The 18,734-nt window shown below is 51.3% G+C and overlaps 1 protein-coding gene across 5 annotated transcripts in view; it reads right to left on the reverse strand.

The window, feature by feature from the left end:
* The window catches only part of ANO9 (anoctamin 9), a 586,191-nt gene that overhangs the window by 66,049 nt on the left and 501,408 nt on the right, over positions 1-18,734 (reverse strand). For all 5 annotated transcript variants that reach the window (XM_086957696.1, XM_086957699.1, XM_086957698.1 and 2 more), the window contains 2 exons: positions 13,886-14,049; positions 13,091-13,243 (listed from right to left, as the gene is read on the reverse strand). In XM_086957696.1, coding sequence (XP_086813822.1) covers positions 13,091-13,243; positions 13,886-14,049 — 317 coding nt within the window. The remainder of the gene's footprint in view (positions 1-13,090; positions 13,244-13,885; positions 14,050-18,734) is intronic.

The raw sequence follows: 18,734 nt of genomic DNA on the forward strand, positions 1-18,734 counted from the left end.
ATCCCCAGTCAGCTGGTTTGGTTGAAGGGTATAACGGCACCCTTAAACTAAAGCTAGCGAAGGTTCAGGCTACGACTGGTCTCTCGTGGCCTGACGCTTTACCCTTAGCATTACTATCAACTAGGGCGACTGTACACTCCCGAGTAGGGCTTAGCCCCTACGAAATAGTGTTCGGTCGTCCTGCGAATGTTTGGGGGGATCCTAGGCCAGGAATGTTCTGTGATCTTGAGTACCCAATGTTGATCGATTATCTTCATGACTTGACTGCTAAACTGAGGTTAATTCACCAACAGGTTTACGACGCATTGCCGACGCAGACGGAGGGTCCAGGCCACCAGCTCCAGCCCGGAGATTGGGTGGTGACGAGAAATTTTTCACGCAAGAATAACCTGGACCCGAGGTTTACTGGACCCTATCAGGTTCTCCTTGCCACGAGGACTGCTGTTCGTCTCGAGGGACGCAAGAATTGGGTGCATGCCACCCATGCCAAAAAGGTCCCTATCCCTTTGTCGACAGACCCGTGGGTAAGGAGAGGCATTGCATCAACCGAAACCGAAGGATTGCCGGTGTTTGTACCTTTTAGCGACGCGCAGCCAGTTGGAGAATCCTCAGCGCAGCAGAAAGACACTGTTGAACAATTATCATCAAAAGACTCAAGACCAGAACACTCAGCTGATCAACGGGACGCTGTCTCTTCAACGGATCCTTTGTTTAACGAGCAGACACGTCCTGGGAAAACTCGATACTTTTTACGATCTAGCACTAAAGACTAATAAAAGATCCTGCTTTGCTGTATTGACAACTGCATTATCCCGTTTTCCGTGATCAGTTTTGAACATTCGCACCATTGTAATTATTTTGTACATATATATTGAGTTTCATTCCTTATACTTTTTGCTTTCACAGCTGAGAGACTTTGTTTTTGCATATATACATATTGTGCATTGAAGGCCGTAGGGCCGCGCGCGTACTTCCTTCTGGATAGTAGGTCTTGACGCTAGGTTAAAGGCCGTCGGTTCCTGGGAACTCCTAGGGATTGACTATTGCTACACAGAACGAAGTGCGTCAAACGTTGCGGACGGTCGTAGGGAATGGCATTCTCGAAGCTGAATGATTTGGAAGGAGCTCAGGCTCATAGATTCAAGTTGCAGCAACTCAGTCGTACCAAATGTTTCATATTCCAGCTATTTGTATTATTTTTGACTGCTTCTGCATTATTGGCGGGTGGGGTGTATTACACGATGTCTTACTTCTTACCTTCTGCAACACCTACTCCTACTCCTGACCCTAAACTTATCTCCACAGCCTCTCCTCATTCCTTTCATATGTTACCCGAACACGAGCAGGCTAGACGTGTAGAATTCCACAATAATTCCTTTATTCAGCTCCTTCATCAGCATCAGTTAGTGGTTAACACTACTAATTGTTGGGTGTGTGGGCTGATGCCACATACTACGGATAAGGGAATTCCATATCTGGTGTTACCGTATAGTTCCCAAGGGTCAGCTCGAGCATTTCAGACAATGTTTCGAAGCGCACTGGGTTTCCACCCCATTCGAGAACCACGTTCCCCTTACTCTGGTCCTACCTCGTATCAAAAACCTTTGTCGATAGCAATAGAGGATTTAGATAGCGATATCTATGATCCCTCGCTTATTCCCGAAGAAGAGGTACAGGCCTATAGGGTCCTAAGTAGAGGTGAATACAGTGTGTTCACTAGCGAAAAGCAGCTTAAAAGCTCGCCTCCGATATGGGTCGTACCCCACACTGGTAATTTTTGTCTCATGGGTCGTGGCCGAAGATCGCAAGCCCGACTTGGAGCAAGTGCTTGCACTGAAAATTACATACTGCCGATGGTCTCGTCCCCTGTGTTCCTGGCTGCCAAGGGTACATACTTTATCTGTTATGATCGTGCATATGCATGGTTGCCCGCTGACTTCATGGGCTCATGTTTCATCGCAAATTTGTTGCCTCCGACGTTCACTGTAGATGCCGATTATCATAAGATTAGAGTTGTGCGAGGCGTAATTAGCGAAGAGGATACTGCCGGTCAAGAGGCAGGAGACTTTTTCAAGGGTTTCCTCCCGTTTTGGGGACCTATGGTTAATAGTAGGAACCTGAGACAGTTGACTCGAGTGGTAGAATCGACAGCTAATATTACAGCCAGTGCCCTTGGTAATATCACCACAGAACTTCAGGCGGAGAGACTTATGACGTTACAAAACCGTATGGTTTTAGATGTCATCTTAGCAGATCGAGGTGGGGTATGTAAGGTGATCCATTCGAGCTGCTGCATTTTTATTCCAGATAATGCTCCTACTGTCTATCAAGCCATCTCGAGGTTGCATAAGATCTCCGAATCCATACACGTGGATGTAGGGGATTGAACGCTACTTGGGTGGTTTTGGGGCCTGATGTCGACTTGGGGTTGGAAGATTCTGATGATCATCGGAGTCGTTGTAGTGTTCCTGTTCACGTGTTGCCTTTGTGTGCAGTGTGGTCCTGCCTTATGTGGCCTTTGTGCTACAACGTGTATGAGACAACCACCTGTTACCAAGGGGACTCGGTTGGACAGAGCTGTGCTACAGCAACATCTAGACGGTCTGATGAATATCGAATATGATTCCGACTAGTGCTTGCCTACATGAGGGCAAAAGGAGCGTCTGAGGTTCCGTGACAATTGTAAGTGGTGTTTTCGACTCGCACGAATATGGTCGAGTCTGGTATCTATGAACCGCAAATGACGAGTTTAGTAAGTGTGCGCAGTTTCGCTGTGCTAACTTAAACCGTTCGTTTGTTATGCGGGTTTTTCATCTGTACCCACGGGTTCCATCTTAGATACGGCATCCATTTTGTCTCTTGCCCTCAAGTAGCCAGCGAACGGACGCTGTCCGCTTCGCGACCCTGGGACTCCCAAGATATTTGCGGAAGACACATGTTCATTGTAGGTGTCTTTATGACGAGGGGGATGATACTGTAAGGCAGATGGCCCCGCTCGAGGCTCATCTTGCCGTACCGGTTTATTGTCCCAGCCGTGCATCTCATTAGGCACGTCCCTTTGATGCCTGTATCTCGTGTTTCTCGATACCTCCCCTTTTACACCCTTTCCGTTCTCCCCACTGTCTCCGTCTTCCTCTGCACCTGTCCTTGTTCCTATTTCGATCTGTTTTACTGCTGGTTGGAATTTGCTAATGATGGGAAGATGGGTTTTTACAGTTGGGAACCACCAAATGTTTCCGCACTTATGTTCCGAACCTCATGTGTATCAAAGTGACCAAAGCGACCCCTCTGGGGGATAATGGTGGGAGCCGGGTTGTAAACTTTTGTGTGCCATGTTGTCCTATGGGTAAAAACTGTATAAAAGGAGCGATCCACAGAACCAATTTGAAGCAGTCTCCCCGAACTACACTCGATGTACTTCCTGTGATTTCTGTGTTCCCTGCAGCAAATAAACCTTGAATCTTTGACGCCGAAGGAAGTGTCCCGTGTCTCTGTCATTCGTACGCCGGAGCAGGTTACCCACAAAGGTTTCAGGTGTTGTGCCCTGGCACCGCTGGGTCTTAAAGAACCCAGTCCTTCAGTACATATAAAAACCAGAACACTTTTTAGACTGCGAATTGGAGACTATATGAGATTTCTTCATCAACTCAATTGGCGAATTAGTGGAGGAAAACGATCTGGGTAGGAAAATACATTTAAAGATATCAAAAGTGAAGGCACTTCTTCTGCAACAGCTTTGTAGGCTTTACCACCCAGTGATGGGGCACAACTCACTACTCTCACCAGCTTAGTCGAGTCTAGGTGAAGTGACAGCACTATTAGGTTTCAAGTTTAGTTTATTTGCATAGTTAATTAAAACCGTTGCAATACAATATAATGTCAAGTAAAAACAGTTCTACATACAAAAATGTCATAGTTCAAAAAAGTGCTCTAGACTTTAGTAAAGTGCATAAGTGCCAAGATTAGAGTAAATAAAATGGAGCTTCCTGTTCGATCCTCCGTACTAACATTGCACTTGTTTGCGGCGTCTAAAATGGTTTATAACTGTTGAGCTGGCATTTTCTTTATATATAGACACCTGAGCCTGTTGGAGCATAACTGAGAGGTAATAGATCCACCATGGGGAAGATGGAGCCAGTTGGTTAAAAGATTTCATGTAATGGCTGTCATAAACATCTAAAATGTAAGATCCTACATAAGATTTGTATTAAACCATTGAGATTCAGTATGTTAGATCTGACCATGTCAGGAGATTGCCTTAAGAGCCCGGGGACAGCAGCATAGTTTGTCCACTTAATATTTGAATGGTCCAACATGCTAAGACTTCAGGAGGACCTAAGCTGGAAAAGAATTGATGCTACTGAGAAGCCATTCCAAAGTTCCTGGCAACAATGTGTATAATGCCTGTTATCTAACGCTGGGAAGAAAGACAATGAAAATGGCATTAGTAATTGCTAAGAGTAGAGTTCCACTCTTGTCGATGTGCAAGAAGTCTCCTTGGGTGTCCTTGTGATTAACAGACTTAATTGATGTCTCGGCTACGGAAATAGAGTTGTTTTCAGCTCTAATAGCAGTTGAGTGGAAATATTTGGATAATGTTTGGAACATTTATGATATTAACACCCATCGGTTCAGCAGATAAAACATTGTAGGCATTTCTGAAACATGATGTGGTCCGAGTGGGTTACAGAGTCCCTGAAGCAAGTTCAAGGGAAATCAGTGGTAATTGCCAGTGCTTCATGGGCTGCGAAACTGAACGTTGTTACTGGAATGCAAATAAAACAACTGGACAAATATTTGAGTATGCTACATTATTTGTATGCTGTTGTCTGGAGTAAACACATGACAGTGAGATAGGTATCATGCACAACTCCTTGTCCTTAAACCAATCTGGATTTTCCGTTCACAAACACTAGAAAACGTGGCATGCACAGGGTTGCATTAGATCAGCACAATGCCTCTAGCCTTGATGACCTTATTTGCCTTTTGTATCGCTTTGTTCGCCCTAAGTTGGCAGGGTATGCTCAGACGTGAGTCCCTTGCTCACTTGGCCACTGGATTCAAGATAGCCTGGTTGATGAGGATTATGAATCCGAAACCGGTCCCAGGATGCTTGTTTCCGGTCCAGGGAAGACATGGTTTGGCAGTTCGGGCTGGACTGTTTCCATGAGGCACAGGGTCAGACTGATTTGCATATGGCCATGTCTGGACTGGGGTGGCTGAGTGAGCTAAAGAATGGTGATGGATTAAACCCAGATCAGTTGACTGGGAGTGAGTGTTTGGTTTGCTCAAACGCTCCATCCATCATCCCCCTTTTGTATCGCTTTGTTCGCCCTAAGTTGGCAGGGTATGCTCAGACGTGAGTCCCTTGCTCACTTGGCCACTGGATTCAAGATAGCCTGGCTGATGAGGATTATGAATCCGAAACCGGTCCCAGGATGCTTGTTTCTGGTCCAGGGAAGACATGGCTTGGCAGTTCGGGCTGGACTGTTCCCATGAGGCACAGGGTCAGACTTTTTTGCATATGGCCATGTCTGAACCGGGGTGGCTGAGTGAGCTAAAGAATGGTGATGGATTAAACCCAGATCAGTTGACTGGGGGTGAGTGTTTGATTTGCTCAAACGCTCCGTCCATCATCCCCCTTTTGTATCGCTTTGTTCGCCCTAAGTTGGCAAGGTATGCTCAGACGTGAGTCCCTTGCTGACTTGGCCACTGGATTCAAGATAGCCTGGCTGATGAGGATTATGAATCCGAAACCGGTCCCAGGATGCTTGTTTCCGGTCCAGGGAAGACAGGGCTTGGTAGTTCGGGCTGGACTGTTCCCATGAGGCACAGGGTCAGACTGATTTGCATATGGCCATGTCTGAACTGGGGTGGCTGAGTGAGCTAAAGAATGGTGATGGATTAACCCAGATCGGTTGACTGGGGGTGAGTGTTTGATTTGCTCAAACGCTCCGTCCATCATCCCCCTTTTGTATCGCTTTGTTCGTCCTAAGTTGGCAGGGTATGCTCAGACGTGAGTCCCTTGCTCACTTGCCCACTGGATTCAAGATAGCCTGGCTGATGAGGATTATGAATCCGAAACCGGTCCCAGGATGCTTGTCTCCGGTCCAGGGAAGACATGGCTTGGCAGTTCGGGCTGGACTATTACCATGAGGCACAGGGTCAGACTGATTTGCATATGGCCATGTCTGAACTGGGGTGGCTGAGTGAGCTAAAGAATGGTGATGGATTAAACCCAGATCAGTTGACTGAGGGGTGAGTGTTTGATTTGCTCAAACGCTCCATCCATCATCCCTCTTTTGTATCGCTTTGTTCGTCCTAAATTGGCATTGTATGCTCAGACATGAGTCCCTTGCTCACTTGGCCACTGGATTCAAGATAGCCTGGCTGATGAGGATTATGAATCCGAAACCGGTCCTAGGATGCTTGTTTCCGGTCCAGGGAAGACATGGCTTGGCAGTTCGGGCTGGACTGTTCCCATGAGGCACAGGGTCAGACTGATTTGCATATGGCCATGTCTGAACTGGGGTGGCTGAGTGAGCTAAAGAATGGTGATGGATTAAACCCAGATCAGTTGACTGGGGGTGAGTGTTTGATTTGCTCAAACGCTCCGTCCATCATCCCCCCTTTGTATGACCTTATTTGCCTGGCACTTGCCAGCAATCACATATCTTCCCAATTCTGGCTACCACCCACCGGCACAGGATGCACAAGTTACTACTTGTGTAACGATATATCTGTAAGAGACATTAGTTAGTGATAGATTCCTTACCTTAGAATATCCCCAGGCGTCAGACTGGATCCGGAAACTTTTGCGTAGCAATACCCCTGCGCGCTGGTAGGCGTCGTCTGCGGCTCCGCGTCCGTCGTCGGCGTCGTGAGCGCCGGGATGACGTCGTCGGAGTACTTAGACGGCGCCCATGCGCGCTGACGTCAGTTCTGATAACACAGCTTTTCCGCGCCAGATACGCAGAGCCATGATAGAACTAACACTGGTGCCATGAAACTAGGGCCCTGAAAGGGGATGACCTTAACCCTAGATATCGGTTCACAGAACGGGGAGGATGGGTGGGTCGGTAAGGAATCTATCACTAACTAATGTCTCTTACAGATATATCGTTACACAAGTAGTAACTTGTGCATCTGAAAGAGACACGTTAGTGATAGATTCCTTACCTTAGAATAGATACCCCAGCAATACCAACCCCGGTGGTGGGTCTGCGAACCAATATCACACCAGAAAGTCCTGGAGGACGGAACGGCCAAAGAAGCCATCCCTCCGGACTTGACTGTCCAGGCAGTAGTGTCTTGCGAACGTGTGCAGCGAGGCCCACGTGGCTGCCTGACAGATGTCCTGCAGGGGGACACCGCGGCCCAGGGCAGTTGTCGTTGCCGTGGCCCGAGTGGAGTGAGCCCGCAATCCAGCCGGGGGCTCCTTCCTCGCCATGGAGTAACATGCTTGAATACACAAGATGATCCACCTAGAGATGGTCCTCTTGTGCACAGCCTTTCCCTTCTTCGCGCCCACGTAACCAACGAAGAGTTGGTCATCCACCCGGAATTGGCGTGTGCGATCTAGGTAGTAGGAGAGCGCACGTTTTGGATCCAGATGGTGGAGCCTCTCCTCCTCTTTCGAGGGGTGCGGAGGCGGAAAGAAGGTGGGCAAAGTGATGGACTGCCCGATGTGGAAGGCCGTGACAACCTTGGGCAGAAAGGAAGGTCGTGTACGTAACACCACCTTATCAGGATGAACAGACAGGAAAGGTGGAGAAGAAGAAAGAGCCTGGAGCTCACTCACCCTCCTGGCAGAGGTGATGGCAACCAGGAAGGCCGTCTTTAGAGTAAGGAGACGAAGAGGGCAGTTATGAAGCGGCTCAAAGGGAGCACACATCAGATAGGTGAGAACCAGATTCAAGTCCCACTGGGGCATCACGAAGGGAACAGGAGGGAACATGTGCGTGATGCCCTTCAGAAATCTACTCACAATAGGGGACTTGAATAAAGAAGGCTGATCTGGTAGCCTCAAGAAGGCTGATAGAGCAGAAAGGTACCCTTTAAGAGTGCCCAGAGCAGAGCCCTGCTGGGCAAGGGAAAGAAGAAAGAGCAGCACTTCCGAAAGGGGTGCAGAGAGAGGATCCACAGCCTTTGCTGTGCACCACACCACAAATCTGTTCCACCGGCAGGCGTATACCGACTTTGTGGAGGGACGCCTGGCTGCCAGAATGATATCACAGACTTCGGGAGGCAAGTCAAATGGCCTCAACTGCCGCCGCTCAATCTCCAAGCTTGTAGGTGGAGACTGGACAGGTTCGGGTGCAGGACCGTCCCCTGCTGCTGCGACAGAAGGTCCTCCCGAAGAGGCAGACGAATCGGGGGATCGACTGACATGCTGAGTAGCTCGGGATACCAGTATCTTCGTGCCCAGTCCGGAGCCACAAGGACGACCTGGGCCCGGTCGCGCCTGATCTTCTTCAGCACTCTGGGCAGAAGTGGTATAGGCGGAAAGGCGTACAACAGACCGCAGCTCCACTCGCGACGAAAAGCGTCTCCGAGCGAGTGCCGCCTTGGAAACTCCAACGCGCAGAACTGCTGACATTGCGCGTTCTCTTCTGTGGCGAATAGATCTAACCAAGGCTCTCCCCACTGTCGAAAGAGACATTGCGCCACGTCCGAGTTCAGACGCCATTCGTGATCCATCATGCACCGGCGGCTGAGTTTGTCCGCCCTGGCATTCAGAGAGCCTGCCAGGTGTTGAACCACCAGGGTCACGCCCTGATGTTCCAGCCACTGCCAGAGGCGCAGAGCCTCCTGGCAGAGGGTCCACGACCCCACACCGCCGTGTTTGTTGCAGTACCACATGGCGGTGGTGTTGTCGGTGAACACTTGCACTACGCTCCCCTTGACAGAGGGGAGGAATGCCTTCAGTGCAAGACGAATCGCCCGCAGCTCCAGAAGGTTGATGTGGAGCCGGGACTCCGCCGGAGACCAGAGGCCTCTGATCTCCGCCTCTCCCATGTGGCCTCCCCAGCCCTGGAGGGACGCGTCCGTCACAACTACGTGCTCCGGCTGAGGTAGGGAGAGGGGTCTGCCACTGACCCAGTCGCGGTCCGTGAGCCACCACTGCAGTTGCTTCGCAGTGCCCTCCGAGATCAGGACATGATCGGACAGGTTGCCCTGATGCTGGGCCCACTGAAACTTCAGGTCCCACTGCAGAGCCCGCATCCGCCACCTGGCGTGACGCACCAGAAGGATGCAGGAGGCCATCAGCCCCAGAAGCCGCAGCGTCAACCTGACCGAGACCCGGGATAACGGCCTGAAGACAGGAATCAGAGCCTGAATATCCCGAACCCGCTGTTCGGGTGGGTAAACCCGAAACTGCTCCGAGTCGAGAACCGCTCCGATGAAGAGGAGCTTTTGAGAGGGACACAGGTGTGACTTCGGCACATTGATGGAGAACCCCAGCAAGTGCAGGAGGTCGGCCGTAGTCTGGAGGTGGCTGACGACTGACTGGGGCGAGCCCGCCTTCAACAACCAGTCGTCGAGGTAGGGGAAGACTGATATCCCCTGCCTGCGCAGATGGGCTGCGACCACCGCCATCACCTTCGTGAACACCCGTGGGGCGCTGGCAAGGCCGAAGGGGAGCACGGTAAACTGAAAGTGCTCTTGGCCTACCATGAACCGTAGGTAACGCCGGTGGGCCGGCAGGACGGGGATGTGGAAATAGGCGTCCTGCAAGTCCAACGCTACCATCCAGTCTCCCGGGTCCAGGGCAGCCAGGACTAGAGCCAAAGTGAGCATCTTGAACTTCTCCGTCCGGAGGAAGCCGTTGACGTTCCGCAGATCCAAGATAGGGCGTAGGCCCCCTTTGCCCTTCTTGGGTACCAGAAAGTAGTGGGAGTAACAACCACGTCCTACTTCTGGCCCAGGAACGCGCTCGATGGCCCTCTTGGCCAAGAGGGCCGAAACCTCCTCTTGCAGAAGTTGCAAGTGATCCCCCGACACACGGTGGTATTGAGGTGGCATGGATGGAGGGGAAGACTCGAAGGGGAGGGAGAAACCCCTTCGGACAATTTGCAGCACCCACCTGTCCGAAGTGACTGTATGCCAGTAGGAGAGGTGATGGCGAACCCTGCCTCCCACAGGCGTCACATGGGCCTGAAAACTCGGACTAGGAAGGTTTTGAGGCGGGGGCTGCTGAGGGAGGTGTGGACTGGCCTCGCCGCTGGCCCCGACCACCGCCACGGCGGTTCCCACGGCCGCCACCGCGTTGCTGAACATTCTGCGGCGCGTGGCTGACGGTCCGTGGTGGGGCGCCCCTTCCGTGGCCACGAAAGGAGCGAAAGGCACCCGATTGCTGGCGTGGGGCCGTAAGGCCCAAGGACTTGGCCGTGGCCCTGGAGTCCTTGAAACGTTCCAGCGCATGGTCTGCCTTGTCGCCGAAGAGGCGACGGCCATCAAACGGCATGTCCAGGAGGGTGGCCTGGACATCGGCCGAGAAGTTGGCGGACCTCAACCAGGCGTGGCGTCGAACCGCCACCGTCGTTGCCATCGCCCTGCCCAGTGAGTCCGTGGTATCCAGCCCACACCGGATAGAAAAGCGTGCCGCATCTCGGCCGTCCGCAAGGGTTTGGCTGAGTTTAGCCCTGACCTCCTCAGGGCATTGTGGCAGCACCTCCGCAACCGAGTCCCACAGAGTGTGGGTGTAGCGGCCCAAGAGACAGTTGGTGTTCACAGACCGTAGCCCTAGGCTCACAGACGAGAAGACCTTCTTCCCGAACTGCTCATATCTCTTGGATTCCCTGTCGGGCGGGGCCGACGGGAATGCGGTTTGGGAGTTAGAGGCCTGGATGACCAGGCTCTCGGGGGTGGGATGGGTGGACAAAAAGCATGGGTCGCCCGGTGCCGGGCGGTAGCGTCTGGCCACGTTCCTGTCCACAGGGGGGCCTGTGGCGGGCTTGGACCAAGTGCCCAGCAGAACGTCACACAAGGCCTCATTGAACGGCAGGAGGGGCTCCGCGGAGCCGGACTGCTGTTTGAGGACCTCAGTGAGGAGATTAGTCCTCACGGCCGCGACGGGGAGCTGAAGGTTTAAGGCCTTAGCTGCCTTCGTCAACACTACGCTGTAAGCAGAACCCGCCTCCGAAGCCACAGTCGGGGGCGACGTAAATCCAGTGTCTGGCGAGGTGTCAATACCACTGGCCTCCCCAAGCTCATATGTCCAGTCCTGATGCGACTGGCAATCACGTGCCAGAGGGTCCTCGGACCCCTCCCATTGCTCCTCGTCACCTGGCTCCTGGAGACCAGGATTAACAGCCAGGGCCTCCTCGTGGAGATAGAAGTCTCCAAAGGCCGACGGAATCGGCGCCCAGCGGCGCCCCTCCGACTCCTGAGTAGGACCGTAGGAAACATTGGGGTCGGCAACCACATCGGCTGCCGGGGACACCTGAAGGGACGGCGCCGGCGAGGTCGTAAGGTCGACCGGCGAGGTCCCGGATCCGGAGCCGGATCCAGCGAGGTAGCGCGGCGCCGGGACCGAAGTCGCCAGCGGCGCCGGGCCCGAAGCACCCGACGTCGTCGGGGCCGAAGCACCCGACCCGGAAGGACCTCCAGACGGAGCCGATCAGCCCGAAGGCGCCACGGGAACCGACTGAGGAGGGAGGGCCCGCATGGCCATGAGGTACCTCTCGACCTCCTCCTGCGACGCGCCGTGCCCAGGGACCCGAAGGTGTGGGGCAGGCGGCGACGCTTGCGACTCCCGCGGAGCCGCGTGGGCGGTGTCGCCCGAGTCCCCGGCCGCATCGAGCGAGCGTCGGGGCGGGTCGGAGGACCGATGGTGTCGTTCCGACCTCTCATGCCTCTTACCTGAGGACTTGGAACCAGACGATCGGTGTCCACTTCCGGAACGTCGATGACTCCGACCTCGCGACCTGTCCCTCGACCTCCCGTGGGACCGGGACCGGGACCTGGAGCGGCGCGGGGCCGAGTGCCTCAGCTCGAGACGCTTGCGGGACCGCTCCCGCCTAGCCTTCGACGTCAGGGCCCGGCAGTCGACGCAGGTTCGATCGTCGTGGTCGAGGCCTAAGCACTTCAGGCACCGGCGATGGGGGTCCGTGACCGACATGAGTCGGCCGCACTTCGAACAAGGCTTGAACCCGGGCATCCCTGGCACCGATAGTCGAGACAGTCGACTAAGAGAGATCAAAAAGGATCAAAAACTTTTCAGTCAAAAAGTGACTGGGGGTAGAGCTTCTTCCGGATCTGCGCTAGCTGGCGCGGAAAAAAGAAGAACTGACGTCAGCGCGCATGGGCGCCGTCTAAGTACTCCGACGACGTCATCCCGGCGCTCACGACGCCGACGACGGACGCGGAGCCTCAGACTACGCCTACCAGCGCGCAGGGGTATTGCTACGCAAAAGTTTCCGGATCCAGTCTGACGCCTGGGGATATTCTAAGGTAAGGAATCTATCACTAACGTGTATCTTTGAGATACATATGTTCAACACACCCTCAGTGATACTGCTCACCTTGCACTGGCAGAGGGTACACATGTTCAACTCACCCTCAGTGATATTGCTTCCCTTTCACTGGCACAGGGTACATAAGTTCAAGTGGTGCTGCTTACCTTGCACTGGCATTGGGTACATACGTTCAACTCACCCTCAGTGATACTGCTTATCTTGCAGTGGCAGAGGGTACACATGTTCAACTCACCCTCAGTGATACTGCTTACCCTGCACTGGCATAGGGTACATAGGTTCAACTCACCCTCAGTGATACTGCTTACCTTGCTCTGGCATAGGGTACATACGTTAAACTCACCCTTAGTGATACTGCTTACCTTGCACTGGCAGCGGGTACACATGTTCAACTCACTCTCAGTGATGCTGCTTACCTTGTTGCACTGGCATAGGGTACATAAGTTCAACTCACCCCCAGTGATACTGCTTACCTTGCACTGGCACAGGGTACATAAGTTCAACTCACCCCCAGTGATACTGCTTACCTTCCACGGCACAGGGTACATATGTTCAACTCACCCCCAGTGATACTGGCTACCTTGCACAAGACACCCTCGCCCGACACTTACCCATGTCGTTCGCTTTCCTGGGAACCATGCGCCGCTGCAGCCTCATCATCTTGATGGCGTCCAGGCGGATCTCTACGATGTTGTTGAGGAAGGCCAGCAGTGGGGCCAGTGGGAAGGCTGCCACAAAAATGGTGGTGAAGCTGTACTGGATCACTGTGGATTGGAAAACCGAACAGTGAGGCCTGTAAAATCGACCCAGAAGGAATCATGGCAAGAGAGACTGAACAAAAGGGACAGAGACAGTGCGAGACAGTGCGACTTAGTGCACAGATGAAGAAACAGAAATAAAGTGGAGACACTGCTAACGAGGAGGACTCTCAGAGGACAAGGGAGCAAAACTGAAAAAAAGACAACTCTCTGCATTATGGGAACAAAGGACAGAGACTGAGAAAAGACGGTCCAGACAGAAGGAGTTACAGGAAGGAAAACTGCTGAAGGGAGGAGTATCAGCATTGAGAAACAGATATATAGGAAAGTCGAAATGGAAAAAAAGAAATTCGTAGCAGTGCAGGGAGAAAAGGATGAAGGACGCCAAACAAAGATGTACAACTTAAAGGAGAGGTAGCAATATCCTGGAAGAGGCACAGGTGATGTGAATTGCATGCTAAAGTAGACAATGAAAGGCTGTAAAGAGAATCATAAGACTGAGGGGGGAAACATTACGTAGCATGAATGGGAGGCAAAGAAAGCACTGCAGGATATAGCAGGGTGGGGGGTTAAGTAACAAGAGAAACACTAATGCAAAGCCAAACTGACTAGCTCACGAACCATTCATCTGATCCAGATCTCACTCACCCATTTCTAAAAACTCATCAAATAAGCTGAAGACATTGACTTCCACTTTGTTGTAGTTCTTTTGCCACCTCTCTTTGCAGGGGTCTGGCGCGCCATCTTCTGTGTGAACTTGGCCCTTTCCATTTGATTTGCCCCGAATTTGATGGAATTTAAACTTCAGATACCTGTAGAGACATGAACGAGAGCCCTCAAATCGACAGTCGGTGGGCCCTATTGCGTCAAAGTTTAACATTTGTATTCCTTCCTTCTGAGAACCGCAATGAGTTGATTGACGTTTTCGGTATCAAAAAAATTAATGAAACACGGACAATAAGTATGGAGACTTTGGGGGTAATTTAGATTTAGATGCGTGCCTGCCAGTCTGCCAGGTCAGTGGAAACCTTGGTGGGGCTTCATTTGTGAAAAGCAAGAGAAAGAAACGATGCCAATGAGTTTTCTACTTGCTACATGTGCAGCCATTATTTATTTTCTTGGCAGAGGAAAGCCATGATTGTTTGGTGGACCCAGGCAGACAAAATATTCCATGGGAAGTCCGCCCTAAATAAGCCAGCCCTACCTATGCCACTTTTGATAGGCTTTCCCACTCTTACTCTTCTCAATGGGACGGGGGGAGAGCAGGGTGGAAGAGACCTTCTATTTACAGCGGTGCTCCCAGTAGCTTTGAAGAGACCTTCTATTTACAGCGGTGCTCCCAGCAGCTTTGAAGAGACCATCTATTTACAGCAGTCTTCCCAGTAGGTTTGAAAACGCCGTGGATTGACAGCGGTGCTCCCAGCAGCTTTGAAGAGACCGTCTATTTACAGCGGTGCTCCGAGCGGCGGTGAAGAGACGGTCTATTTACAATGGTGCTCCCAGCAGCTTTGAAGAGACCGTCTATTGACAGCGGTGCTCCCAGCAGCTTTGAAGACACCTTCTATTTACAGCGTTGCTCCCAGCAGGTTTGAAGACACCTTCTATTTACAGCGTTGCTCCCAGCAGGTTTAAAGACACCTTCTATTTACAGAAGTGCTCCCAGCAGCTTTGCAGAGACTGACGATTTAAAGCGGTGCTCCCAGCACCTTTGAAGACGCCGTCTATTTACAACGGTGCTCCCAGCAGCTTTGAAGAGACCGTCTATTAAACAGCGGTGCTCCCAGCAGGTTTTAAGACACTGACTATTTTCAGCGGTGCTCCCAGCAGCTTTGACAGATCGTCTGTTTACAGCGGGGCTCCCAGCAGCTTTGAAGAGACCGCCTACCCACAGCGGGGCTCTCAGCAGCTTTGAAGAGACCTTCTATTTACAGTGATGCTCCCTGCAGCTTTGAAGAGACTGTCTACTTACAGCGGTGCTCCCTGCAGCTTTCAAGACACAGTCTATTTACAGCGGTGCTCCCAGCAGTTTTGAAGAGACAGCCTATCCACAGCGGGGCTCCCAGCAGCTTTGAAGAGACAGTCTATTTACAGCGGTGCTCCCAGCAGTTTTGAAGAGACAGCCTATCCACAGCGGGGCTCCCAGCAGCTTTGAAGAGACAGTCTATTTACAGCGGTGCTCCCAGCAGTTTTGAAGAGACAGCCTATCCACAGCGGGGCACCCAGCAGCTTTGAAGAGACAGTCTATTTACAGCAGTGCTCCATGCAGCTTTGAAGAGACTGTCTACTTACAACTGTGCTCCCTGCAGCTTTGAAGACACAGTCTATTTACAGTGGTGCTCCCAGCAGCTTTGAAGAGACAGCCTATCCACAGCGGGGCTCCCAGCAGCTTTGAAGAGACTGTCTATTTACAGCAGTGCTCCCAGCAGCTTTGAAGAGACGTCTATTTACAGTGGGGCTCCCAGCAGCTTTGAAGAGACCGTCTATTTACAACAGTTTTGAAGACACTATCTATTTGCAGTGGGGCTCCCAGCAACTTTGAAGAGACCGTCTGTTTACAGCAGTGCTCCCACCAATTTTGAAGAGACAGTCTATGTACAGCAGTGCTCCCAGTAGCTTTGAAGACACTGTCTATTTACAGTGGTGTTCCAGCAGCTTTGAAGACACTATCTATTTACAGAAGTGCTCCCAGCAGCTTTGAAGAGATCGTCTATTTACAGCGGGGCTCCCAGTAGCGTTGAAGAGACCGTCTATTTACAGCAGTGCTCCGAGCGGCGGTGAAGAGACCGTCTATTTACAGCAGTCTTCCCAGTAGGTTTGAAAACACCGTGGATTTACAGCGGTGCTCCCAGCAGCTTTGAAGAGACCGTCTATTTACAGCGGTGCTCCGAGCGGCGGTGAAGAGACCGTCTATTTACAATGGTGCTCCCAGCAGCTTTGAAGAGACCGTCTATTGACAGCGGTGCTCCCAGCAGGTTTGAAGACACCTTCTATTTACAGCGTTGCTCCCAGCAGGTTTGAAGACACCTTCTATTTACAGCGTTGCTCCCAGCAGGTTTAAAGACACCTTCTATTTACAGAAGTGCTCCCAGCAGCTTTGCAGAGACTGACGATTTAAAGCGGTGCTCCCAGCACCTTTGAAGACGCCGTCTATTTACAACGGTGCTCCCAGCAGCTTTGAAGAGACCGTCTATTTAACAGCGGTGCTCCCAGCAGGTTTTAAGACACCGACTATTTTCAGCGGTGCTCCCAGCAGCTTTGACAGAACGTCTATTTACAGCGGGGCTCCCAGCAGCTTTGAAGAGACCGCCTATCCACAGCGGGGCTCTCAGCAGCTTTGAAGAGACCGTCTATTTACAGTGATGCTCCCTGCAGCTTTGAAGAGACTGTCTACTTACAGCGGTGCTCCCTGCAGCTTTGAAGACACAGTCTATTTACAGCGGTGCTCCCAGCAGTTTTGAAGAGACAGCCTATCCACAGCGGGGCTCCCAGCAGCTTTGAAGAGACAGTCTATTTACAGCGGTGCTCCCAGCAGTTTTGAAGAGACAGCCTATCCACAGCAGGGCTCCCAGCAGCTTTGAAGAGACAGTCTATTTACAGCGGTGCTCCCAGCAGTTTTGAAGAGACAGCCTATCCACAGCGGGGCACCCAGCAGCTTTGAAGAGACAGTCTATTTACAGCAGTGCTCCCTGCAGCTTTGAAGAGACTATCTACTTACAGCTGTGCTCCCTGCAGCTTTGAAGACACAGTCTATTTACAGTGGTGCTCCCAGCAGCTTTAAAGAGACAGCCTATCCACAGCGGGGCTCCCAGCAGCTTTGAAGAGACAGCCTATTTACAGCAGTGCTCCCAGCAGCTTTGAAGAGACAGTCTATTTAGAACAGTTCCCAGCAGCTTTGAAGAGACGTATATTTACAGCGGGGCTCCCAGCAGCTTCGAAGAGATTGTCTATTTACAGCAGTGCTCCCAGCAGCTTTGAAGAGACATATATTTAGAGCGGTGCTCCCAGCAGCTTAGAAGAGACTGTATTTACAGCGAGTGCTCCCAGCAGTTGTGAAGAAACGTTCTATTTACAGCTGTGCTCCCAGTAGCTTTGAAGAGATCATCTATTTACAGCAGTGCTCCCAGCAGCTTTGAAGAGACGTATATTTACAGCAGTGTTCCAGTAGCTTTGAAGAGACAGTGCTCCCAGCAGCTTCGAAATGACGTATATTTACAGTGGTGCTCCCAGCAGCTTTGAAGAGACCTATATTTACAGCAGTGCTCCCAGCAGCTTTGAAGAGACCGTCTATTTACAACAGTGCTCCCAGCAGCTTTGAAGAGACGTATATTTATAGCAGTGCTCCCAGCAGCTTTGAAGAGACAGTCTATTTAGAACAGTTCCCAGCAGCTTTGAAGAGACGTATATTTACAGCGGTGCTCCCAGCAGCTTCGAAGAGATTGTCTATTTACAGCAGTGCTCCCAGCAGCTTTGAAGAGACGTATATTTACAGCGGTGCTCCCAGCAGCTTTGAAGAGACTGTATTTACAGCAGTGCTACCAGCAGCTTTGAAGAGACAGTCTATTTACAGCAGTGTTCCCAGCAGCTGTGAAGAGACCGTCTATTTACAGCAGTGCTCCCAGCAGCTTTGAAGAGACGTATATTTACAGCAGTGCTCCCAGCAGCTTTGAAGAGACAGTCTATTTAGAACAGTTCCCAGCAGCTTTGAAGAGACGTATATTGACCTCAGTGCTCCCAGCAGCTTTGAAGAGATTGTCTATTTACAGCAGTGCTCCCAGCAGCTTTAAAGAGACGTATATTTGCAGCGGTTCTCCAATTCATCTATACTTCAGGGGAAATCCTACATGACCTCCATTGAAATGGTTAGTGCCAGTAGAAATCCTTCTGCAGCTTGGCTCCATTCTGAGTTCACATGCTGTGCATTGTCCTGGGATCGTCTGGCTGAGCTCATGAAAGCATCTTGTTTACTTGATTGAAACTTTTTAGTGCAAAACTTGAATGATTCATGGTGCCACTGACACAAAGCCAGCAACGCAAGTGTACTGCTGCCCAATACATTTTACTGGGAATGACTAAAGTGGAACTGGGGGTGGGGGGTGGGTGTGCATGTGTGTGCATGTGATTGCAGAATAGCTTCAAGCTGCAAAACTATTGTCACAGACAGCTCTGTACTTCCGCAGCATCACCTGTAAAACGCCTTCCTTCTTTGAGGTTGGTGGCTGTCTACTAATGGGGCTGCCTTTGCTTTGTGATGCACGTGAGACAACGAGTTGCTGTTACTTCCTGAAACCCTCCCTCCAGTCACTGTTGTAGGTGACAAGTTTCTTAACATCAATCACTTGTAAACCCCAATCTGATGTAAATTCAGGAGAAAGGGCATAAAGAAGTCAGTTCAAACGCCCGATTGACAAGAAATACAGAGTCACATTTTGGGATGAATTAGGGGTGAGTGTGAATCTCTATTTTTTCTTACTAGGTATCTGTAAGAAAAAGCCTGAAT

The sequence above is a fragment of the Lissotriton vulgaris genome, chromosome 2_1 (genome assembly GCF_964263255.1).
Source record: "Lissotriton vulgaris chromosome 2_1, aLisVul1.2, whole genome shotgun sequence".
NCBI lineage: Eukaryota > Metazoa > Chordata > Amphibia > Caudata > Salamandridae > Lissotriton > Lissotriton vulgaris.